At 48.7% G+C, this 26,800-nt stretch overlaps 1 protein-coding gene across 1 annotated transcript in view; it reads right to left on the bottom strand.

The window, feature by feature from the left end:
- The window catches only part of PI16 (peptidase inhibitor 16), a 211,818-nt gene that overhangs the window by 58,468 nt on the left and 126,550 nt on the right, over positions 1–26,800 (bottom strand). Inside the window, exon 3 of the mRNA XM_075332328.1 lies at positions 9,571–9,680. Within this exon, the coding sequence (XP_075188443.1) occupies positions 9,571–9,680 (110 nt within the window). The remainder of the gene's footprint in view (positions 1–9,570; positions 9,681–26,800) is intronic.

The raw sequence follows: 26,800 nt of genomic DNA, 5'->3' as shown, positions 1-26,800 counted from the left end.
TACAGGGATGACTGCTGCCTTTGACCTATTTCATATGCCTGCATAGTGGTTGTGACTGTCACAACCACACTTGGTGAGTAACCTCTGTGAATCATACCCCATTTGTTTGTCGGGTAAGACCCTATTGCGCTCCTTTTCCACAGTGTTTTGCAGGAAGTCCCTGATAGGAGAGGACCCCGAATACTGGAAGCTGAAGGCTGACCTAGAGGCCCAGTTCCCACAGGAGATGGTGGATCGGTATCTGCTCCCTCCGCACACCCCCAAGGCGACTTCTGCAGCAACCACGCCAAAGAGTCCCCCGCCCGGGCCTGCTGATGACCACCCATCCCCGGCGCTGCCACAACAGGAGTGCTCAGAAGAACTAAGGGGGAGAGGAGGCCAGGAAGCTGAGGAGCTGACCCCGGAGCCATCAGCAGTGGATCCATGCCCCGCGCCAGAGATGCTGCCGTATTCCCGCTGGGATGAAGAGAGCCCGACACCCTCTGCTGAAGAAGATCTGTCCAGGTACCTCGCCTGGGAGCCTGCAAACAGTGAAGCCGCAACCCAGCAGAACCCAGCCCGTAGGACACGGCGCCGTAGCAGAACAAGGTTTTCCCCTGCACCGCAGTCTCCAGAGCAGAAAGACGAAGTCATGGCCAGAGACTTGGAAGAGAAACGGTTCCTGAGAAGGGCCAAATCCCAGGTTAGAGGTCCACTTTGTCGTGGTGTAGTAGAAGACTTCAGCTTGAAATCAGGATATGGCTTCATAGTAGCTCCTGGTATGAAGGAAGGCATCTTTGTTAACAGAAGAGACGTTAGAGCCCATTTGCCCAGAGGACATCCAGGAAGGAACCTACGGACAGGAGATTCAGTGGAATTCACCATGCACCAAGGAGAAAGAGGATGGTATGCATTGGATGTTACACCATGTCCCAGAAATCCCTACAGTGAACCTGCGGTCTCAACAGAAAAAGAAACAGATACAGAAAAAGAAACAGATACAGAAGAAGAAAGGAAAGATAAAGGACCCACTGATGAGACTACCTCCGATGATGAGAGAAATGAAGAAAACAACAGGTGCCGCAGCCCTACAGGCCCAAGCCCTGGTAAGGAGGAATCTATGTAAAGTAAAGAAAGAAGTACAGAAGTTACCAGTTTGACAAGTTTTGAAAAGTTTTGCAACGTTAATGTTTAAGAAATGTGCCCACATGAACTAATGTGAGAAACCCATGAACCTTAAGGCTATGAACTGGCTATAGCCACAAACTCTCGCAGTGTAAATGGTTACCCCAGAGGTACCACCACCAGAGCCAGCCTGTTTAGGGGCTTGGCTCACCTGCAACCAGGGAGCACGTCCGTTTATGGGGCCTTGGCTCACCTGCAACCAGGGAGCATGCCTGTTTATGGGGCCTGGCTCTCCACCACAAAGAGGGTACCTGGTCAGCACCAACTGTGGAGGCCGCCTCTACATCCTGCCAGAAGAGGCTGAAGGCGCGGCTCCACCAGGCCAGGTATACCCTGAAGACCACCAGCCCATGAAAGCCGCCTCTACATCCTGCCAGAAGTGGCTGAAGGCGCGGCCAACGTGAGAGGGTTTTGGGTGGGTTAACGGACTTGTGGGTGGAGGGTGGTGATGTATGGTACCTGGTGGTTTTAAAAGTTTTACCATGTTTTAATGTTTTATGCATTTTAAAATGTTGTCTTGCAGCCCGAGGACGTGCTGGTGATAACTAAGGGGGAATGTGGCGCCCCTGACCTGGTCAGGCACCACTGAGTACTGCACCCATGCTGGGGACAGTACAATACAGGTAATCCAGAAGGCTGACCGAGGTGTGACTACACAGGCGCATAGTGATCAGGTCTCACACATGTACCTTTGAGAGGACCCCTGGGGATCCCAGGAGGGGGCAAAGCCTTCACCTCCACTTGAGGAGTGGAGGGGGCGAAGCCTCCATCTCCACTCAAGGGGTGTGGTAGAGAGCCTGGTTGCTAGGTGGCGTAGGCAGGCACAAAGGGAAAAGAGAAGGAGGAGTAAACAGTCTGAAGCAGAGTGTGGAGGAGTGAGGAGCATGGCAGTGGAGCTCAGACAGGAGCAGCAGTGCAGGTCCCACGAGTGAGCCAGTTTAGTGCAGCAGTCCAGGAAGAGCAGAAGCAGACCCTGGAGCTGTTGCAGTCTAACAGCGTCCGCGCAGTGACTACCGACGGGGGAGAACGGTCACCTGGTAGTGCTGCCCGAACACCACACACAGCTGGAGAGAGAGCAGTGTAGTGGAAAGTAAGGAGACTGTCAGGGAGTACCAGGCCCAAACGGGCGGCAGATCCCGATGCGGGGAAAGATCCACCTTTCCTTGCTAAACCTGCCGGTGTGGGGCCCACGCCACAACACCACAAAAAGCCGCAGCCACGTAGCCACAGTTAGGGCCCATAGTTCACAGGAGGCAAGCAGCTGGAGTGATCTGGTCCAGGCGACAAGCAAACGGCAAACAAACGAGGGGAGCAGCTACTTCCCTGGGTGACCCCCATAGGGACTAAAAGTCGGGGTTACCACAAACCACAGAAGGGCTAAGGAAGGCGAGTCGGTAGCCACCCTCATCAGTCAGCCTGAAGGATACCTGGTTCCAGCCTGGTTCATCCCAGCTACGCCCGGGTTACTCACCCTGCCATCAACAGTGAGTAAAACCCCTGAAAGACATTCTGCTTGTGTGGAGTTATTCTGCGCCTTGTGGTTCTACACACCTACACAGGGCCCTGGGGCTTGCCTCACTCTCAGGAGGCTATTACAACTGGCTGCACCCACCATCAGCCCCAGGCATCCCTTAACCTGCAGTGGCGGTCCCCACTGACCGCAATTCTGAGAGTGGCGTCACGACAATCCTAAAAGAAGATCTCCTACCTGTGACAAGATCCAGCTACGTGGAGTCCCTGAAGGTAATGCACCGACACAACACTGGTGGGGCTTCACACTTGCACAAATACTGCATGCAGACACATAGTTAAACACATCCTGATGCATCCTCAGCCACCAAAAATGATGAGAAAGGATGTTGCTTTACTACCTGGATGACCCACAAGTACAGAATTGTAATGTTCCCCAATTAGTTTACAGTGCAAAGTGGGACAGTGCAAAGTGGGAGGTACGAACAATTTCCCTGAAAGGCGAGAGGCTGGAATGTCCCCCAGAGCCTCCAACACCTTCTGCTCCATGTCTGGGGACAAGGCTGAGACAACCACTCCTTCTGCAAAATGGGTACTAGGTTCACATGATCACTACCACCAGGGAAGCTCTGGGATAATTCATCTGCCTTGGTGTTTTTAATCCCTTGATTGGTAAGGGACAACAAAATTAAACCTGGTAAAAAACAAATACCATCTAACCTGCCTTGGATTGATATGTTTGGCAGACAAGATATGACAGGTTTTTGTGATCTGTGATTACTGTAATTGGATGAACTGCTCCCTCCAGCCAATGGCTCCATTCACTGAAAGCCAACTTAATTGCCAAGAGTTCTCTATCGCAAACATCATAGTTTCTCTCGGCCAATGACAATTTCTTGGAAAATAATGCACATGGACGCCATTTACCAGGAGATGGACCTTGTGACAACACAGTCCCCACCCCCACCTCGAATGCATCAATCTCCACAATAAAGGCTGCGAAACAGAAAGCTGACTGAGTATAGGTACAGTAGAAAAACATTTTTTAAAGAGGAAAGAGCCTTCTGGGCGGAGTCCAACCATTTAGAGAAATCCGACCTTTTCCTTGTCATGTCAAAGAGAGGTTTTACACTTACCGAATAGTAATGAATACATTTCTGGTAAAAACTGGTTGTTATCTGTAATGCCTGTTTAATATGAACCTGATGTGGCTCCATATTGGGTGAGATCAAGATATCGTCCAAATAAACCACCAGAAACCTACCCACCAAAATGGTGAAAAATATCATTCACAAAATTCTGGAAAACGGAGGGGGCATTAGTGAGACCAAATGGCATGACCAGACTTTCAAAATGTCCCTCAGATGTATTGAAAGCAGTTTTCCATTCATCACCTTCTCTGATTTTATTCAGATTGTAGCCCCCCCCAAGGCTATGTGCGCACGTTGGTTTCTATTCTGCAGCGTGTAAGTCACTGCATGTGTGTCTCAGAACGCAGATGAAAAAGCTGCGTTCTGAGACGCATTCGGCAGAACGCAACATGGGCACATTCCTGCAGAATTCATGGGTTCTGGATGCTTGCTCTGCCATAGACAGAGTGGGAAAAGCATCCATAACGCACATTTGTGACAGTGTGGTCCCACTCGGCTCTGCAGCATCCCCATAGACTTGCAGCAGAGCCGAGTGGGACCACACTATTAAAAAGAGCATGGCTGGCTGCGGGACAGTGCCACACGATCAGAATGAACTCGGATGAACTTCACCCGACTTCATTGTGATCGCGTGGCTCTGTGCATGTGCCGTGGCTTGATTTGCGGTCACACGTGAAGGACTCACCTGTGATCGCAGATTCGCAGATCCCCTGAGTGACTGCAGTGAGCTGCTGTGCTTTCACTCAGGTTACTCGTGGCCACATCTGCAGTCCTCCACCTGGGAGCGGCGACCTCGAGTAACCTCAGTGACAGCACAGCTGATCGCTTGACTCACTTCAGTTGCTGCATGGAGCTCACAGGAGCGACAGTGTTCTACTGACGCTCCTGTCAGCTTCCGATGTAGCAGAGCTGAAAGCGTCGTGGGACATTGCGTGGATTACGTCGGACCTGGAGGTGTTTTTGAGGGGTTAATAAAGTGGTGAAAGAGGTTTTTTTTTTGTCTTTCATTACAAATAAAGGATTTTTTGGATGTGTGTGTTTATTTTCTTTAACTTATAGGTTAAGCATGAAAGGTATCTCGGGAAGACGCCTGCCATGATTAACCTAGGACTTAGTGGCAGCTATGGGCTGCTGCCATTAATGCCTTATTACCCCGTTTGCCACCGCACCAGGGCAATTTGGGATGAGCCAGGTAGAGTCCGGGACTGTCGCATCTAATGGATGCGGCAATTCCGGGCGGCTGCTGGCTGATATTGTTAGGCTGGGGGTCTCCCCATAACATGGAGCTCCCCATCCTGAGAATACCAGCCTTCCGCCGTGTGGCTTTACCATGGCTGGTGTCCACCTAAATTGGGGGGACTGCACGTCGTTTTTTTTTTAAATTATTTATTTATTTATTTTTACTGCTCAATATAGACACGCCCACGGGCGGCTGTGATTGGTTGCAGTGAGACAGCTGTCACTCAGCGTGGGGGCGTGCCTCACTGCAACCAATCATAGGCACTGGTGGGCGGGGGAACCAGGGAATATGACATGGATTAATGAGCGGCCGTCATTTTCAAAAGAGGAGAAGCCGCCACAGTGTGAAACGCCATGCAGCGCCGCGCCGGTGATCGTGGATCGGTGAGTATGAGAGAGGGGGTGGGAGGGAGAGACCGACATGGACAGAGAGAGAGATAGAGACATAGAGAGAGAGAGACCGACCGAGAGACCGACCGACAGAGAGAGAGAGAGAGACCAAAAGACCTGCCTTTGTTATGTCAAAAAAAATGCGGATCGCAACAAAAATGCAATGCAAACGCACTGCTTAACATTTTGGCAGCGTTTTTCTACAACTCACTCATTTCAATGGGTGTAGAACGCTGCCAAAACGGACAAAAGAATTGACATGCTGCTTTTCTAAACGCAGAGATTTTGTCAAAACGTTGTGTTTCAAAAAGCATCGTGCGCACAGATTTTGCATGATTCTCATAGACTTTGCTGGAGAAGCACAACGCATGAATTTTGTCAATGACACAGTGCAGTTGTAAATGCAGCCAAAACGCAGAAAAAAACGCAACGTGCGCACATGGCCTAAGTCCAACTTGGAGAACCACTTAGCTCCCACAATCTGGTTGAATAGATCTGGAATCAGAGGAAGAGGATAAGGGCGGCTTTGCACGTTGCGACATTGCACGTGCGATGTCGATGGGGTCAAATCGAAAGTGACGCACATCCGGCGTCGCAGTCGATATCGCAACGTGCAAATCCTTTTTGATACGATGAACGAGCGCAAAAGCGTCGTTATCGTATCATCGCTGCAGCCTCCGACATTTCCATAATGCCGGTGCAGCGACAGGTGCGATGTTGTTCCTCGCTTCTGCGGCAGCACACATCGCTGTGTGTAAAGCCGCAGGAGCAAGGAACTTCACCTTACCTGCCGCCGGCTGCAATGAGAAGGACGGAGGTGGGCGGGATGTTTACATCCTGCTCATCTCCGCCCCTCCACTTCAATTGGCCGCCTGCCGTGTGACGTCGCTGTGACGCCGCACGACCCGCCTCCTTAGGAAGGAGGCGGATCGCCGGCCAGAGGGACGTCGCACGGCAGGTATGTGCGTGTGAAACTGCCGTAGCGATAATAATCTCTACGGCAGCTTTCACTAGATATTGCACGTGCGACGGGGGCGGGACTATCGCTGCAGCATCGGTAACACATTGTTACCGATGTCGCAGCGTGCAAAGCCCGCCTAAGGGTCTCAGACAGTAATCTGATTCAATTCCCAAAAATCCAAACAAGAGCAGAGACCCTCATTTTTCTTCTTAACGAAGAAGCACCCTGTCACCACGGGCGAAGAGGAGGATCTGACATGTCCCTTCTCCATACTATCAGCTATGTAATCTTTCATGGCCTGTCTCTCTGGGCCAGAAAGAATATACAATCGGGGCTTGGGAAGTTTTGCAGCAGGAAGCAGATTAATGGGACAGTCATATACACGATGGGGAGGGTCTGTACGGATCACCTTGGCGGACTTCAAGCCATTTGATGAGGCTTCCGGAGATGTGGAAGGGTTCTTCAAGAACTTTGAGCAGCAGTGTGCCGTGATGGAGGTGCCCCACTCTGGCTGGATGTGTTTGTTACTGGGACTCCTGCACGAAAGCCTAGCAGAGGCTTATCACACCATTGACTCACAGCAGAACCGGGATTACAACATTGTTAAGCGGACTATCCTGGGTTACCATGCCATCACCCCGACTCACATGGGGCACAGTTCCGAGACCTCCCATGCACCACGGGGGGATCGTTTAGGATGTATGCCCATAAGATGTCCCAGGCATGTCGGAGATGGCTGGAAGCGGAAGACGCCTTCACTGTGGAAGACGTTATGCAGGTATTTCTTATAGAACAATTCATTTTTAAGTGTCCCTCCCAAATATGGGAATGGGTCAGAGAACGCACGCCGTGCACCTTGGATAGAGCTGCAGCCCTGGCTGATGAGGCCCTTACTATCCGACTGCAATGGAGGAGGCTTATGGACAATAAGCCACAGTCTGATCCTACTGCGCCTCGGCCCTCTCCAGTTATACCTGCCCCTCCACCCAGCTGCAGGCCGATCACATCCACGTCTCACAATTCTGGGCCCCAACAGTTCCGACCACGCCCTCTGGGAATCACAGAGAGGAGATGTTATGGGTGTGGGCAACCTGGGCACCTGTAATACAGTTGTCACGCAAGGACTCGGAGGGACCCCCATGTACCTCCACCTCGTCCAGTGCATTTTGTGCATTCCATCCAGCCTGAGGAAAAGTTACCACCACCTTCAGTGGTGTGTACACCTGACCCCTGTACCATAGATGCCCCTGTTGGAGTTGTATGGCCTCTGGCCTTTGTCACTAGATTCTCCTACTGCCTTCTCCAGAATGCATATTGGAATGAGTACGATGCAGAGGAGATGTTATCGATGTGGGCAGCTTGGGCATTTGCAAGACACTTGCCCTGCTTTTCGATTGAGGAATGACCTTGCACAAAATCGACCTGTTCATTCTCTACAGCCAAACACAATGGGGGCAGAGTTCTCACCCCTTCAAGTTGACTTGCCTAATGACTCAGACACTAATGGTTGGCCACTAGGGGTTTATGGGGTGCAAGCCACAGCCCCGAGTTCCTCTTACCATCAAAGTAAGCACTTACAAGAGGTCGTGCAGGATGGGCAGAGAGTTATTGGATTTTGTGACTCTGGGGCATTTCTCACAACAGCTGATCCCCGGGTGGTTCGGTCAGAGGCGATACATCATGGACCAGGGATTGTTATTGAATTGGCTGGAGGAGAAATGAGGAATATCCCAAAGGCGACTGTAGATCTGGACTTTGGCTTTGGGGTCAAGCAATGTGTGGTTGGGGTGATGAGCGGCCTGCCTGCAGATATTCTCCTAGGAAATGATGTGGGAGCTCTACAATGCCGATTTGTGGGTGCAGGAAACACAGTGTGAGTGAAGGAGGACACAAAGGGAAGCTTGTCCTTCCAACTCTATTGATGACAAGGGACTATCCACAGCTGAGCAACATGGACTTAAGTGAGGGGGACAGAGGTCTGTGTAGACCTCATGGCATACTCACTTATTAAAAAGGAGGGAGAAGTTGTGATGGTGGGATATTCTGGGTCATGTATCATGTTGTGTAAGTTCGTATTTTACACTTGGTTCACTGTCCATTATTTGTATTGCTTGTGTGTACATTTTATTGTCTGTAGGTAATCACCCCCTGTAGTGTTCCTGTTCCTAGGTCTGGGGGAAGGGGGCCAGGGATCCACCTAAACTCTCTGCTTATCTTACCTCTGCTTACTCTCTGCTTACAGGATTGAACCTCTGAGGTAAAAGCTGCAGCTCATCAGAGAGACCTGGACACTTATCGCTTACTGGACTATATTCGTGTTTCTTTACTATTTTTACCCTCTGTGGTGGATTATGTTCTGGTCCATTTGATTTTCTTGGAATAAATATTCTTGGATTGTACAGCCATCTCTCGCTCTATTGATTGTGTGATATGGGAAAAGGACCCAGTCACACCACCATTCTATAGTACAGGTAATATACAGGAAGTGATATACAGTACAGGTAATATATAGGTAGTGATGTTCTGTAGTACAAGTAACATTATATGGATATTATACCAGCACTTATATTGCACACACCTGTAACATATATTATTGTATATTCTGTTTATTATACTGTACAGCTAATATGCAGGTAAGGATATGTAACTATAGAGGTAATATACTATAGTTTTATCTTCACTTTAGTGTTCTTGTTACTGTCAGGCATTTACAGTTCGGATATTGGGGAGGGCTAAACATCGAGGTTTGGGTTAGCCGGAGTTCTGGTCAGATTTAGGCTTTGGGTCAGGGAGGTGGGTGAATCACTAATTGACTATGATGTGGTGAAGGGTCAGAGCTTGGCTCTGAATTACCTTTAAGTCCTCAGTTTCCTCTGCAAGCAGAACGTTTAGGAGAAGGGCTAATTGCTAGTCAGTGTCTCAGAGTTATCATTGGGATTGGGATAGGACTAGAGCGAACTCTCCTGGCAATCACTATGGCCACCATCCAAGGAAGAAATCTGAAGGAACATGAATGCAGGTCACTCTCTGAGGGTCTGAGGCCCCGGGGAATGTGCTTGGATTATTTTGTATATGCAGAAAACATCATCCCCATAACATGATTAAGTTATTCTTCACCAGACACTATTGACCCCTGCGTTTGGTATTCCTCTTTTCAAATTTACTTTTATTGAATAAAACAGTTTTGAGACTTACGGAGGTTCGTAGTTACAGACGAGTAGATGTATATTCGAGTCATCAAATCCTTCAACTTTTTCACAAAATTTCTCTCCACAACCGACACGTTCAGTATCAGCCCAGACCATCTAAGACAGAAAGGAAAGGCATGAAAGGTTAGGAAGATGTGTAATTCCTTGTCTGTCTCTCTCTCTCTCATTCCCTGTCTGTCTGTCTCTGTCTCTCTCTCTCATTCCGTCTGTCTCTGTCTCCTTCATTCCCTGTAGTCTCTGTCTCTCTCTCATTCCCTGTGTGTCTCTCTCTCATTCCCTGTCTGTCTCTCTCTCTCATTCCCTGTCTGTCTCTGTCATTCCCTGTCTGTCTCTCTCTCATTCCCTGTCTGTCTCTCTCTCATTCCCTCTCTCTCATTCCCTGTCTGTCTCTGTCATTCCCTGTCTGTCTCTCTCTCATTCCCTGTCTGTCTCTCTCTCATTCCCTCTCTCTCATTCCCTGTCTGTCTCTCTCTCTCATTCCCTGTCTGGCTCTGTCATTCCCTGTCTGTCTCTCTCTCATTCCCTGTCTGTCTCTCTCTCTCATTCCCTGTCTGTCTCTCTCTCATTCCCTGTCTGTCTCTCTCTCATTCCCTCTCTCTCATTCCCTGTCTGTCTCTCTCTCGTTCCCTGTCTGTCTCTCTCTCATTCCCTGTCTGTCTCTCTCTCGTTCTCTGTCTGTCTCTCTCTCATTCCCTGTCTGTCTCTCTCTCATTCCCTGTCTGTCTCTCTCTCATTCCCTCTCTCTCATTCCCTGTCTGTCTCGCTCTCATTCCCATGTCTGTCTCGCTCTCGTTCCCTGTCTGTCTCTCTCACTCCCTGTCTGTCTCTCTCTCATTTTCTGTCTGTCTCTGTCTCTCTCTCATTCCCTGTCTGTCTGTGTGTGTGTGTGTGTGTTATTCTTATCCCTGTACTTTGCAGAGTTTTACCATAGATCCAAAGGCTATAAAGAGGGTCATAATCGTTACCATTAAATGGGGGAGACAGATGTGAAAATTTATATTCTATGTGGTGAGGGGCACGAAGAAGGACATCGCTACTTTAGGCCACATTAACATATTTTAGATTCTTTGGGTATTTGCGGTGTGAACCCACTGGTCTTGGTACAGTGGCCTTTGCTCAGTAGCAGGACGGTGGTGACATTTGGTCATGGAATGGTGACGTTATTTTGCAATGTATTATTAGCCTTTATATGGTGGGTGTTGTTCAGTAACACTATGTAGTAGTATGTGTTATTTCTGACTATAAGCTGCCCCCAGTAACATGTATAATGATAATTATGATATTTTATTTTTTTTGTTTTTTTATCGGTGGGGGGCCCCATTCAGACTTTTGCTATGGGGCCCCATGATTTCTATGTACGCCCCTGATACTGGGTTAGAATTCTGCCATCATTTCACCATGTGCATAAAAAAATTGCATTAAATATACCATCACAGAGATAATGCACATGAGGTAACCATGTTGATCAAAAAGTGAAGAGTCAGTATTACAATCTATTTGCAAGGCAGAAACCCCTAAGACCCCACAGTGTATTACCTATGCTGAGGGGGACCCACACACCACTCCTCACCACTAGGATTGGTATACCCAGCTTGCTGCCCGAGCAGCATGCACAAGACTTTCAAATCCCCGCAATCTTGACAATCGTGGTCTTCATATTTAAGTTTACGAAGAACCATTTCCAAGTGCTCGTAGGTTTCCTTGAGGTGTACGGAATGACCTACAGGGATGGAAGCATAAAAAGTGCCATTGTGGAGTAAAGCTGCTTTGAGACTTCTTTTTGAAGAATCTATAAAAAGACGCCATTGCGCTGAATCATATTGGATCATGAATTGACCCATCAAACCTTCGACATCGATGCAATAAACCAACTTATCTTCCTGGGCAAAGTAATGTACGAACTCGTCTTCACGATGTCTAAATCATGAGAAAGACACTCCTGGCAGCAACAAATTCTTGCTTTTGAGCCTTGAGCCGAGTAACTCAGCGGCATCTTTGGGAAGATTTAAGTCTCTTACCAAATCATTCATCTCCTACTGGGAAAACAACTTTGGTCTTGTATCATCTTCAAAGTCAGAACTTGATTCATCTGGTTCTGGTTCAGGTATGACTCCACCTTCATCGGACATAGTTATCTCTTCCAAGGTAGCAGGGGCCTTGGGTACTGGTATATATGTGCCATGGGGGATGGGACGAATTGCTGAGTGAATATTGGGGTATGAAATGGAATGCTTCCATTTGTTAGGGTGAACTCTTAACCAGAGATCACTTGTTGCCTACTGCTTGGACTAATTGGTGTGGATCGAGTGCATGCTTGAAAAATAAGATCAGACACACTGTCGGATATTCATCCTTCCTCGACCAAAGTCGGCCCAGACTCTGCCTGATTTATTCAAGGGCATGCCTTTATATAACCTAGGAAAGGGGCATGGTCAGCCCTACAGTGAGCATACTTGGATGTGTCCAGTGGTCAGTGGGTTGAACAATGTGTTAGTCCATGAGCTGATTGGTGGGCGTCATTGTAGGCGGGTCTATGACATCATTGGATGGATCCATGGTGATGGTGATGGGAGGGACGTCATCTGGTGGATCCATGCTGATGGTAGAGTCTGTGATGTCATCGGGGGCCATGCTGGTTTCCTCTGAAAACTGACTGGTTTATGTATAGAGAATTGATTTCATTGAACACACTTCTCACAGTGCTCTATGTCCAGAGGTTAATTAAGTATTTCATCTTATGGCTCTCCTGAACAGTCCCCCCTAAATACTTTATTAACCTTCTGACCCTACCATGGTCCTCTAACACATCAGCTGTAATGCTTTAACTGCAACTTTTTTCGTTTTGCTATCTGCTATACAAGAAATGCTAAGCCTTTGCCCCCGCTGGTACAGACTGTTGATCAGAGAGTTGATCACTTCCCACACACACAGTTCACAGAGGCATAGGTAATGTCCCAGTCCTTAGAACAGACTATTTAATACTGAAAAGCTCACCCAGATTTTGATATTAATCAATTAGAAAGAGTACAGCCTGCTTTACACCCTACGATCCAGCATACAATATCGTATGTGCGGCACGTTCAATTTGTTGAACGTGTCACACAAACGAGTAACCCCCGTCACACGTACTTACCCATCTATACGACTACGATGTGGGCAGCGAACGTCCACTTCCTGGAGTGGGAGGGACGTTCGGCGTCACAGCGACGTCACGCAGCAGCCGGCCAATAGAAGCGGAGGGGTGGAGATGAGCGGGACGTAAACATCCCGCCCACCTCCTTCCTTCCGCATTGTCGGCCGGGAGCCGCAGGACGCAGGTAAGATCTGTTCATCGTTCATCGTTCCCGGGGTGTTACACACACGATGAACAACCTGTCGTTCAATTTATGAGAAAAGAACGACGTGCATGCGATGAACGTTTTACCGTTCAATCGCAATCGCACATAGCTGTTACACACTACAATGTACCTTACGATGCCGGATGTGCGTCACTTACGACGTGACCCCGCCGACACATCGTAAGATATATGGTAGTGTGTAAAGCGGCCTTTAGGCAATTGTAAGAATAAGCTTCTTACTGTTATGCTGCAGCTTTTAGCATTAATGTTTCTGAAAGACTGATTCTCAATCAACATCTGAGTGCTGTCCGCGTCTTTGAGACTTTTCTACCTGAATACACCTGATTGTATCACAACTCTAATGGATCTTTTCTTGTCTCGGGTCCATAATCTATCACCAGGAGGCCTTTAACAAGATTTCCCTTACGCATGGATCCGATTACTTTCAGTAACACAGAGTAGCACTTTTACGGCTTCAAATACCAACAAAAAAGACAATACCAGTTACCTACAAGTGTATGTGTGACGCCCTGGGCAAGCCAGGGGTCACAGGTCATCACACCACCACACCTTACACCCCAGTTAGGAACATCAAGGCTACCAAAACCCTTGTTGCCTTCCTCCAGGGGCTGATGTTCACACCAGGGGATGGGCCAGGCAGTTGGCTCCGCCCACCGAGGAGTTCACAGCCCTGGAGGCGGGAAGAACCAGGCAGTTGAGTTTAGGGGAGTGAAGTAGAAGGAAGTGGTAGAGGAGCTAAGTGAAGTGAAAGTGAAGTAGTAGTGGAGAAAAGAGGAAAAGAGTAAAAGTGAGAGTAGTAAAGCCTGAAGTTGGTCCGGCTGTGTGCAGGACAGTGTCAGCAAGGTCAGCAACGGCAGTGATTGTCTGGAGGGGGACTGCTCGGAGGTTGCTGGAAGGACTGCGGACGGGTAGTGGCCCGGCGGTCTGGAGCAGTATACAAAGAACAGTCAGCACCAGGGCAGGGGCCTCTTGGACCCCGGCAAGGCTAGGAGTCGCCATAATTTGCCAAATCCGTCAGTGAAGGGGACGTCTGTCTCCAAACAACCAAGTCCCGATTGAAGGCAACAGTCCAACCATTAAGGAGGAACACCGCCACCGCCAGGGCACCAGTTCCTCGGGGCCAGCGTCTGCGGGCAAAGTAGGGCTCCTCCGGCCCATATCCAAGCCGGGGAGCGGGTTACCGGTGGGAACTTATCGCTACCAACACAGGAACATTAGGTGCAGGACAAAGGGACATCACCGTCACCTACTGGGAGAGCAAGTGCAGCCGTCCGTGGGAACCATCTTTCCAGCCGTGTGTTTTACCAAAAACTGTGTCAATGTCTCAGGCTGAGTGAGTACCACAGTGCCGCAAGGCACAGCGCGGCCCCTGCGTCCCTGCACCCCACCAAGCCCTGCATCTCCCACCTCCTCACTGGGCCCCGGGATCACCAACCCCTACCCACGGAGGGGCAACACAACAACTGGCTGTTCCACATCATCACTCCCGGGATCCCCATACAGAGCAGCGGTGGTGTCAACAAATCACCACAACCGTGGGTGGCGTCACGGACAATATACTTTATCCCAAAACCCAATCCCCTTTCACTCACGGGCGAGGAGCGCCGCTCGAGACCCCCGGGATCCGGCCCACCGCTCGAGCCACCACTGAGCAGCAGCAGCCGGACCCGAGCAGAGGGGTGAGCGCAGTGCTGACACCCTCCTCCCTGCCCGCGACAACTTGGCGTCACGAACAGGATCTTATCGCTCTGCCGTTGGGTAGAGGTGCGCCTTGTGACCGCCGGAGGTATCCGGCTGAAAAATTTCAGAAGTCGCCATCTTTGGCGCGAAAAGTTCCCGCTCGAGCGTCTTCTCGAGTAGCAGAGGCGCGAAGGCCAAAACCCCGCCCTGATAGAGGAGTGGCCAGAGAGAAGCTAAGGGGGACGCGATGGCGGCTGGTTGCATGTGAGAGCAGCTATAAAAGCAGGGAGTCCAGGACTCTGCCGTCACCCTGTTCCTGGAAGAAGTCATCATGTGGATGCCGTCCCGCAACACCGTAGCCCCCGCGCCTGGAACCGCGGCGTGGGTGGAGATCCGGACCGCGCAGCTCTACCAACGGCTGCAGGTCAAGATGCAGCTCCTCATGGAGGAGTGGGAGGCTGACATGGCGGACGTTATAGCAGCCGTGCGGAGACGCGAGGAGGAAGCGGAGGAAGGGAGGGTGAGTGACCCCCCCGATGCCCTGGAAGGGCCGGTCATCGCGGCTGCGGGACCCGGTCCAAGCCCTCTCCCCCCGCCGCCTCCCTCGCCACCCGTCTCGGAGGCCGTGACCCCGCCACTAGGCCTGCTACCACCGCAACCGGTAGCAATACCCAGCGTCCCCGCCCAGGCGGGCCGACCTGTAGCCGGAGCCCGTAGTCGACCGGAGGTGTTGCCCTGGAAGGTCCCAAAGACTGAACCGGAGGCATCCCCTGAAAAGTCCCCCGAGCCGGAGCTGATGACCCGCTCCGAGCCGAAGGCCCAGCAGCGTAAAGCCCCTGTGCCCATCCCCCACACCTCGGCTGAGGTAGCGCCGGGTTGTAGCTGTAAGGCAGCGCCCAAGGCCAAGACACCGCGGGACCCGCCGCCCAGATTCCTGACAGTGGGCAACGTCCAGAATGTCCCGCGGGGCCCAACCCGTGCGCCGGAGCTCGCAGCAGCGCCGTATTGGGATAGGGAGCCGGTACCGCTGGGCCTGGGGATCGGTGAACGGGAGAGGAAGAAGGCCGAGCTGGTGGCCCGAGCGATAAGGGAGAAGGAAAATCTCCGCCAGGCCACGTTCCATGTCCGGGGTCCACTGTACGAGGGGCAGGTGAGGCGGTTTGATGTCCGCCGGGGCTATGGGTTTATATATGAACCGGGCCTGGAGGCCGAAGTGTTTATAGCCCGGCGGGATGTGAATGCCCACCTGCCTGAAGAGCACCCTGGCCGTAACCTAATGCCGGGTGACATTGTCCAGTATACCCGGCACTGTGGAGAGAGGGGGTGGTTCGCCCTGGATGCCAAACTGAGGGGCAGCCAAGAGAGCAGAGTGAGTCCTGCACCCCCTCCCTCGGATGACGCTGAAAGTCCGGAGTAGGGCAGCGGATGCCCGCTGCAGCAGTCCCCGTTGGGACCACCACTGAAGTTGTATTTGTTTGAAAGTTTTGAAAGATGATGAAGCAATGATAACCGAAGAAGTGACCTGATTGACCGTGATTGGAAAACCGGCCGTTGCCGGCACTGTTGTCCCCGTGGGGATCGTTTAAAAATTGTTTTGCATGGAGGACTTTCCATGGACAAGCCCGTGAACTTGCAGGGCAACCACAAACGTTAGTGGCTTGTAAATAAGTTGTTTACCGTTACCGTTACCGTTTCCGCATTGCCGCCTCCGGAGAGGCAGGTTGGAGGGAGGGCCCTCAGCAGAGCAGGCTGGGGCCCAGCCACCACAGGAACCGGTGGCTACCCTCTGGAGGGGAAGGACAGATCCCGCTCGGGTAACGTGTGCTGGACTTGGGGACAAGGGGTGCTGCCTGGGTTTTAGGGGCAGCATCAGGGCCAGGTTGCTTGGGTGGGAGAGAGCGGAAACCGTGACTGTGAACCGTTTTGCAACGTTTAAGTAAAGTGCCTCCCGTTATGGGAAGAAGTAATAAAAATGTATATATGTTACCGTTTTACTTTTATATATTTACAGAAAATAAAACCGGTGTTGGACGGGCAGCCCGCGGACAGTCTGCATTTTGTTAAGGGGGAATGTGACGCCCTGGGCAAGCCAGGGGTCACAGGTCATCACACCACCACACCCTACACCCCAGTTAGGAACATCAAGGCTACCAAAACCCTTGTTGCCTTCCTCCAGGGGCTGATGTTCACACCAGGGGGTGGACCAGGCGGTTGGCTCCGCCCACCAAGGAGTTCACAGCCCTGGAGGCGGGAAGAACCAGGCAGTTGAGTTTAGGGGAGTGAAGTAGAAGGAAGTGGTAGAGGAGCTAAGTGAAGTGAAAGTGAAGTAGTAGTGGAGAAAAGAGGAAAAGAGTAAAAGTGAGAGTAGTAAAGCCTGAAGTTGGTCCGGCTGTGTGCAGGACAGTGTCAGCAAGGTCAGCAACGGCAGTGATTGTCTGGAGGGGGACTGCTCGGAGGTTGCTGGAAGGACCGCGGACGGGTAGTGGCCCGGCGGTCTGGAGCAGTATACAAAGAACAGTCAGCACCAGGGCAGGGGCCTCTCGGACCCCGGCAAGGCTAGGAGTAGCCATAATTTGCCAAATCCGTCAGTGAAGGGGACGTCTGTCTCCAAACAACCAAGTCCCGATTGAAGGCAACAGTCCAACCATTAAGGAGGAACACCGCCACCGCCAGGGCACCAGTTCCTCGGGGCCAGCGTCTGCGGGCAAAGTAGGGCTCCTCCGGCCCATATCCAAGCCGGGGAGCGGGTTACCGGTGGGAACCCATCGCTACCAACACAGGAACATTAGGTGCAGGACAAAGGGACATCACCGTCACCTACTGGGAGAGCAAGTGCAGCCGTCCGTGGGAACCGTCTTTCCAGCCGTGTGTTTTACCGAAAACTGTGTCAACGTCTCAGGCTGAGTGAGTACCACAGTGCCGCAAGGCACATTGCGGCCCCTGCGTCCCTGCACCCCACCAAGCCCTGCATCTCCCACCTCCTCACTGGGCCCCGGAATCACCAACCCCTACCCACGGAGGGGCAACACAACAACTGGCTGCTCCACATCATCACTCCCGGGATCCCCATACAGAGCAGCGGTGGTGTCAACAAATCACCACAACCGTGGGTGGCATCATGGACAATATACTTTATCACAAAACCCAATCCCTTTTCACTCACGGGCGAGGAGCGCCGCTCGAGACCCCCGGGATCCGGCCCACCGCTCGAGCCACCACTGAGCAGCAGCAGCCGGACCCGAGCAGAGGGGTGAGCGCAGTGCTGACACCCTCCTCCCCGCCCGCGACATATGTTATCCTTAACAAGTCACTTAAACCCTTAAAATAATTGGTTGGTTCAGGTCAGATAATGTTTTTCCCACCATGAGCCCTTATTTGTGTAATGTTCCTGTACCCATTGTTCCCTTTTCATAGTTATTTTCCATGTTTCATCCCCAATCTAGAAATTCTCCATAAGGTTCTATGTGAGATAATCCAGCACTATGTGTGTTGTGACCCTCATTCTGCTGGTACGATGGACTCTTTACAGCGGTTGTTGTCTCCAGATGGGTTTTCCCTCAAGTTTCATGAAAGTTGCTGTGGTTGGGAAAAGCTGGATCGGTCCATCTGATTCTGACTCATGGCTCTTTCTAACTTGTCTTTTTAGGATCACCCAGTCTCCTGGCTTGAGACCACGTGCTCCTAACACTGATTTAGGATCTGGAATTGGAGGATACACATGTAACACACTATATAGGCAGTTGTATAAGGCTCGTACATCACTGGTCAGGATATCACACTGTATCTGAAGCATCTGTGAGAAATATAATCACATTGTAGGTTCTAAACCAAAAATATCTTATATAAAAATCTAATTGTCAAGGAAAAGGAAAACGAACATTTGTTACATGATTTGCCAGCGTCCACCATTATCTTGTGGATCGTTACATTTTTATGTTATAATCATTAAAATTCCAAACATACACCCATGTGAGTAACTATAGACACAATTAGATATTCCAATAAAGGAGGGGGCAGGGATTGGGGCAATAGCCCTAAACTCTCCCTACCTCGCAGCGGAGGTCGGCACCCTATAAGGCGAATTGGCGCCCCCGCTCACCGACGGCTCACCTTCACTATCCCTACACTGCTAAGCTAATATGTGCTGCTAATGTCAGTGAGGGAATATAGAAACCGTGAGATACAGGGATAAAGAGGCGTCAATATGCAAGTATATATACAATTCATTCCCAAAGATGAAATATTCACACTCTGTATTTTACATAGCTGTTTGGTAGCTTAAGTCAATATGATCTAGCAAATTCAAGAACCAAACCCTAAAAGAAATTAAATATCTCACATGTATAACATGTACCCACTGTATCAATATAATAATAAGGCTAGGTAAAGTCATGAGGAGATCTTGTCCAATCACAGACCCTCCACTGTCCAATTCACACTCAGACTAATAAAATAAACGCATATTTATCAGCCACTTAGCATGAAAGAAGCCCAACGCGTTTCTCCCCTCGTCACAATGTCAGACGGGTTCATCAGGGGCATCCCCAGTACTGTAAGATCTCTATAATGACCTCTGCTATAGAATATGCACTTTTACCACTTTTTAGGAACTCCATCTTTACATACCACCAGCATCCTGAGTTTTTCAGCAGTAACGTTTTCCATACAGGATATGTTTCACAGCAGGCCTGAAAAGAAATTCACAAAACATGCACAAAACTCATATAAACCTACTCATGGTAGATGTATATGACTAATCTGCAATCACCGGAGCAGTAGAGCGGATGAGGGGGGTGTTTCTACGAGGTCTTTACAGTTTTTTCTACCTTAATAGGCACACACCTTACAAGACTGGATGTGTCTGGCCACCTGGGTACTGAAGCAGTGGTGCTGCCCATATCTTGTCCACCATCACGCTCTTTGTCACGTGCTTATTGGTTACCTGGGCCACTATTGAGTAGAGCACTCATGGCAGAGAAAGCTTACCGCCCTTTATTCACAGACCTTCCTCAGTCAGCTGGCTCCCTGCGTCTCACACTCCGTTCCTTGCTGAATCACTTGTTCCTGTAGGGATTTAAGAACACAAGGAGTGACAGATGTCACGGACGTGACAGGTGCCACCGAGGTATGGTTCTGGTCTGCATTGGTAAAGGACTCTCAACTCTAGGCCCGTTCACTGCTTCTTTGATAACAGGAGAGCCTCCACCTGGGCTCACACCCACTCTATGGTCTTTATAAGTTTATCACATCACAATCCACATTTGACTATCTTACCCCCCTCCGCTCTACGAACCACAGTGATTGCAAATCTTCATCTCGTTCTCCTATTCCGATGGGAGAGGAACGAGTGATTCGATTTTTATTACCTCATGTTGCGTAACCTCAGCATATCCAGTGCAGAATCAACCAGCATCTTGGTATCTGCATCCATCTACAGAAAAACTCAAAATCTGCATTAGTAATGGGCTCATCTGAGACATGGTCAAAACCTGACAATTCTTGTTACATCAGAGCAATCATGAGATATATGTATGTCTGCTGTATCCTACATTACAGGTAAAAATATAAAGAAAACGTAATAGAAAAACTCAATTGATGAACAAATTAAAACCTTAAATAATACGTGTGACTTTCCACATCATCTTTCCCCCCCTTTTTGAATCTATTAACCAAAACAAAATTAGATTCAAAAAGTGTGTGGCCCCGGAGCTCTACATTTAGGTATAAAAGTCACATTGTGTAGATTGCACCTAACTGGGAACACTATAAATATTGTGTTATGTGTAACCTTATAATGGAAAACTATTTCAATGGCTTTTTTTAACCTTTGCTTGGACCACAGAAATCTGCATTACAATCTTTCTTTTTATAAAAAAGAAAGCAGATTATTCAATACATTATATATAAAACACAGAATGCCATAAATCATCCACATTCCTAAAACCAAATGATTGTAATTATTAATAAATATATTATTAATAAAGATTATTATTATTATTAGTAACAATAACGTAACACAACCTCTGGATATAGAGGCGTTCATATTTGCAAAATTGAGGACATTATCAGCATCTCTGTGATACTGTCCTATAACTTGAAGGGATAAAAGAATCTAGAACAAATAAACTGGCCATGTGGGAACAGATATGAAAAATAAAAATTAATTTTCCAAACAAATCACCACAAAATGCTGATTTGCCATAGAAAATTACCTGATTAAACAGACTTCTATGCTCCACAGACATGTCCACAGTTAATTTTTATTCCTTTAGGATAAAATTATTAAAATAAAAAGCTATTGTCAATGACTTTTTTCTAATATAATTTACAATGAATTAAATGTGGAAAAACCCTTATGTTTGGCCTGCTCTTTCACAACTTGCCCACAATAGATACCACTATGCAAGGAGAGACAAAAATTCTGCTCTACAAGTTTTTAACGTTGCTCCTCCCCCCACACCAGATGCAAACAGGCTTCTTCAGCTGCAGGACACAAGTCAAATCTCCCTTCTTCTGTTGGATATATACATCTTCTATTGATTTTTTTTTCCCCAACCCCTGAACCAAACAGGGCTTCTCATTTTTTGCAGAACAGGACAAGCCAAATGTTTTTCCTCACTTGGATATATTTATTTATTTTCATCAGATCTGTTTTAAGGTACGTTTCTTTTAAGGTTTTTCTCTTATTCTTTTATTGATTACTAATTAATAAGACATTCCTCCTTTTGACTGTCCTGACTCAATCCAACCTGCACACTGGATCTATATTGTCTTCCACAACTACCCAATCATTCAATATTCCATCTTTTACCCTGTTTCCCCGAAAATAAGACACTGTCTTATATTTTTTTTTTTGCCCTGAAAAAAGCACTATGTCTTATTTTCAAGGGGTGTCTTATTCTCGAGGAGACATGGTTGAGGGTAAGTTTACCCCCCACAAAAAGCAGACCCCCCCATCCCAGGATCGTCATACTTACCAGCCCCAGGCGCCTGTATGGCTCCCAGATCCTTCTGTGATCTCCCATCAGGTACGCTGCATGCCTCCCCTGTGTCTGGCTGACATCAGATCTCACACACACACACACACACACACACACACACACACACCAGATCACACTCACTCACACACAAACACACACCCACCCCACTTCTTCTTACCCACCCCACGATCCCAGCAGCTGTGCTGCACGCCGTGCTCTTCAGCCTCCTGCCAACACTCACAGATCCGATCGCTTACGTTCACACACAGTCACACATCAGACAGTATACATGCACACATCTGATCGCATACACTCACACATACAAACGCACACACACCCCACTTCTTCCTGTGCCCGCCAGTGGGCGGTCCCAGCAGCTGTGCTGCACGCCGTGCTCCTAATGCCTTCTGCCGACACTCACAGATCCGATCGCATACACTCACACACACACACACTCACACATCAGACAGCATACACGCACACATCCAATCGCATACACTCACACACACATACGATGGCATACACTCACACACATCCGATCGCATACACTCACACACACACTGACGATATCGCACATACGCGCTCACACAATCACAACATCCGGAGATACCACATGCTTCCGGCCATGTGATCCTCCGGCAGGTCCTGGAAGGTCACTGCACGCACAGTATCGCCGCCGAGAAGCAAGCGATATCACTGGATGTTGTGAGTGTGTGGATGCGATCTGATGTGTGTGTGAGGTGTGTGTGAGAGTGAGTGTGATCTGATGTGTGTGTGTGTCTGTTCTTATGTGTGTGTGTGTGTGTGTGTTCCGCCGCTGCAGGACCTTGATGCGCTCACCTGCTCCCGGTCGGCTTCTGGTAAGTATGATCGGGGGGGTCTTCTTTCTTCTGTCTTCTCTCTTCTGGGGGTGACCGCTGCCTATAATGAAGTGTCCTGCAGTGTCTTTAACTCTTTCACCACTGCATGACACTTCATTATTGACCGCAGCTATGTCTTATTTTCAGGGGATGTCTTATATTAAAGCATCCCTGAAAACTCCTGCTATGTCTTATTTTCGGGGGACGTCTTATTTTCGGGGAAACACGGTAGTACTATAAACGTTTACTAACACTTCATAGGTTATTCAGTGAGAGCAGTTTTGTCAACTTCACTGAGGGCTCCACACAGATTTACTAACAAAATGGCCACTGCAAGAATAGCACATGGCTTCTTTGTGTAAGGGCGGGTGAACCACGTGAGTGGGGGAAGGGAGAAACTGATTTTTTTTTTCTTTTTCTCAACTATTTTCATCCCATATTCTATAGTCTGTGTTTTTTTACATACACACACACACACATTTTATTTATGTCATATACACACATATTCAGATATCCACAGTCCTGGTCCAACTACAGTTAAAAACACTCATTTTTCTGTCCAAGTATGTAGTACTCCATCCAATCCGTTGTTCAGACATTCAAACAACCTATGGTCTTCTGGTTACTTTACACATGCTCTGTCTTAAAATGGCTGCCCCCAGGAATAGCAAATGGCTTATCTCACACCTCCCCCCACTAACTTCCTTTCTTTGTCTCAAACATGCCTCGGCCACCATGTGTTTCATCCACCATTTTGGCATGTGGCAGGGAAAAAGGACCTCACATCTGCTCCAACTCTCTCTCTCCTATTTTTGTAGTCTGTACTTATATATATATTTCTACACACACACACACACACACACACACACACACACACGTCCACGATCTAAGGGGTACTTTGCACGCTGCGACATCGCAAGCCGATGCTGCGATGCCGAGCGCGATAGTCCCTGCCCCCGTCGCAGCTGCGATATCCTTGTGAGAGCTGCTGTAGCGAACATTATCGCTACGGCAGCTTCACATGAACTCACCTGTCCTGGGACGTCGCTCTGGCCGGCGACCCGCCTCCTTATTAAGGGGGCGGGTCGTGCGGCGTCACAGCGATGTCACACGGCAGGCGGCCAATAGGAGCGGAGGGGCGGAGATGAGCGGGATGTAAACATCCCGCCCACCTACTTCCTTCCGCATATCCTACGGAAGCCGCGGTGACGCCGGTAGGAGATGTTCCTCGCTCCTGCGGCTTCACACACAGCGATGTGTGCTGCCGCAGTAGCGAGGAACAACATCGGACCGTCGCGTCAGCGTAATTATGGATTACGCCGACGCTGCACCAATGATACGATTATGACGCTTTTGTGCTCGTTAATCGTATCATCGAACCTTTACACACTACGATGTCGCATGCGATGCCGGAAGTACGTCATTTTCAATTTGACCCCACCGACATCGCACCTGCGATGTCGTAGTGTGCAAAGCCCGCCTAAGTCTAATTATAGATAAAAACACTTATTTTTCTGTCTAAGTATATAATAGTCCACCCAGTCTTTGTTCAAACATTTACAGAGCCCATGCTCTTCTTCACACATCCCCCGACTCACTTCCTTTTCTTTTTTTAAACCATGCATGCCTTGTCCACCATTTTAAAATCGGACCTAAAATGGCTGCCACCAGGAATAGCACATGGTTTATCTCACACATCCGCCGACTCACTTCCTTTTCTTTGTCTCAACCATGCCTCAGCACCATGTGCTTCATCCACCATTTTAGCATGTGGCAGGGAAAAACTGACCTCACATCTGCTCAAACTCTTTCTCTCTTATTTTCTGAAACTTTTATGGATACACACACAAACACACAAAAGGATGACTCACAACTGAACACTAAGTAAAGTTTTGTTAAGTCTGCAGCAGGCGCCTCGTCACGGTGTCCCTGCCCAGTTTCTACATGGACCGTAATTCATAAAGACACCAATGGTGTCACCCCTGGCTACAAGGTGCCTGTAACAGCCGATTCACGTCCAGCGCTCTTTCTAGATTCCAAGACACCTCATACCAATTATATCACCCAAGCTTGCGCTAAGCCTCAATGGTATCCGTAGCAGCCATTTCACGTCCAGCGTTAGGCCCCAAGACTACCACGTACCAGCCACAACGCGCAACTTAAACACTATGCCCCAATAGTATCCGTACCAGCCATTCCACGCTACACTGCGCTAGGCCTTAAGATTAAAATATGCGAAGTATACTTTTTTCACAAAGTCTGTAATATTCAGCTGTTGCTTCAACACTGTATATTCACCACAAATGTAACAGAAACTGTCAGGCGAATTAATACACTTCCGCTGAGCCATAAGGCTATGTGTCCACGGTAGAATGTTGCTGCGGATTTTTCTGCATGAAAATCCGTGACTTTCCCGGCAAATCTGCACCTTTTCAAAGGTGCGGATTTGCCGCGGATTTACCGCGGAATTGCCGCGGATTTTGGTGCGGATTTTTTTTTTTTTCCCAATTCTATAGCCAAAATCCAGATCAAAATCCACAACAATAATTGACATGTTGCAGATTTTTCCGGATCAAAATCCGCGGCAAATCCGCCGCGGAAAAATCCGCAGCATGGGCACAGCATTTCCAAAATGCCATAGAAATGGCTGGGAAGTGCGGCTGCTGCAGATTTTCGGAAAATCCGCGGCTTTTCCGCGAGAAATCCGCCGCAAAATCCGCGCATTTTCCGCAGCGTGGACACATGGCCTAATGCTAATTTTGGGAAACACGGTTGAATATGAAGAGCTAACACAAACTGAGATTAAAAAGTGTGAACAGGCGAGAACAAAGATAAAACAATTGAAACAAGCCCGGGCATGTCAGAGCCCGCTCATTCAGCTTGCAAAATGTTGATGCTGGTTTCATTAGCTCACTCTGAAAGTTCTTTTCTTTGAAAGTTATATTTTTTTGGCATTATATATCTTCAATGCATTGATGTGAATTAATTAATAGTAATTTTGACTTTCAAAACCCTAAAAAAAAAACCCCATTATGAAAAATTTACTAAATTTGAAGAGAATTTTGCATTTTGTGGCAAATCCTGACGTCCAGGATTTTTTTCAATATTTTTTTCATTTTCAGCACACCAGAATACATGGAAATTAGATGAAAATAATCAAACAGCTTTTTAGTCGCTATCAATAGTTATTGACTGATAATAGATTTTCTCCTTGTGAATAATTACTGAGCAGAAATAAGACTGAGTAACATACAGAGGACTGGGCAGAGAGGGGAAGACTGGCTAGCATAGCCTGCTACCTCTCCGGTCTTTACTCCATTGAGCACATCGGGAGTGTTATGGGTCAGGGGAACACAGGAGCTGCCAGCAGTGGATCTTGATGATTTTCCAAAGTGAACTCCGAGCAGAAGAACCTTCCTCAGATGATCATTGATATCCTCATTGATACCAGCCAGGGCTGTAAGTGCCAGGATTTCTGCACATGTTGCTCATTCTCCAGACTGAAGAAATCTAGATATTTTGGATGTGAAGTTTTCATTTTTTTCATTAATTGGAGATCAAAAAAAATTCTCCTAGAGATGAGTGGATCGTGCAAAACTCTAAATTTGCCTGTTCGCACAGATTTTCCCAGGGAATTTATTTTTAACTTATTCTCTGCAAATTTATGTCTCTTATTATTCTCTGGATTCTCCTCAGGGACATCCAGGGTCCAAGGTGCACGCTGTGGTATCATGGTGCCGGAAGATTTTGTGAATCCTCCTGGGCCTCTCAACTGGGCAAGGTCTTCCAGCTCTGATGAGAGAGGATATCGGTGCCATCTGAAGATGTGGCGGGGACTGGACAGGTGATGGCAGGGCCACCGAGGAGAGCGACGAGGTGGGAATCCAACAACATGTATCCACAGGCTGCTCTAATCACACCCCCTAGATACCACAGCACATATCCACAGGCTGCTCTAATCACACCCCCTAGATACCACAGCATGTATCTACAGGCCGCTCTAATCATGTCCCCTGGATACCAAAGCATGTATCTACAGGCCGCTCTAATCATGTCCCCTGGATACCACAGCATGTATCTACAGGCCGCTCTAATCATGTCCCCTGGATACCACAGCACATATCCACAGGCCGCTCTAATCATGTCCCCTGGATACCACAGCATGTATCTACAGGCCGCTCTAATCATGTCCCCTGGATACCACAGCACATATCCACAGGCCGCTCTAATCATGTCCCCTGGATACCACAGCACATATCCACAGGCTGCTCTAATCATGTCCCCTGGATACCACAGCATGTATCTACAGGCCGCTCTAATCATGTCCCCTGGATACC

The sequence above is a fragment of the Anomaloglossus baeobatrachus genome, chromosome 1 (assembly GCF_048569485.1).
Source record: "Anomaloglossus baeobatrachus isolate aAnoBae1 chromosome 1, aAnoBae1.hap1, whole genome shotgun sequence".
In the NCBI taxonomy this organism is placed as follows: domain Eukaryota; kingdom Metazoa; phylum Chordata; class Amphibia; order Anura; family Aromobatidae; genus Anomaloglossus; species Anomaloglossus baeobatrachus.
The sequence above is the reverse complement of the archived record's forward strand: the minus strand, read 5'-3'. Positions and strand labels throughout refer to the sequence as shown.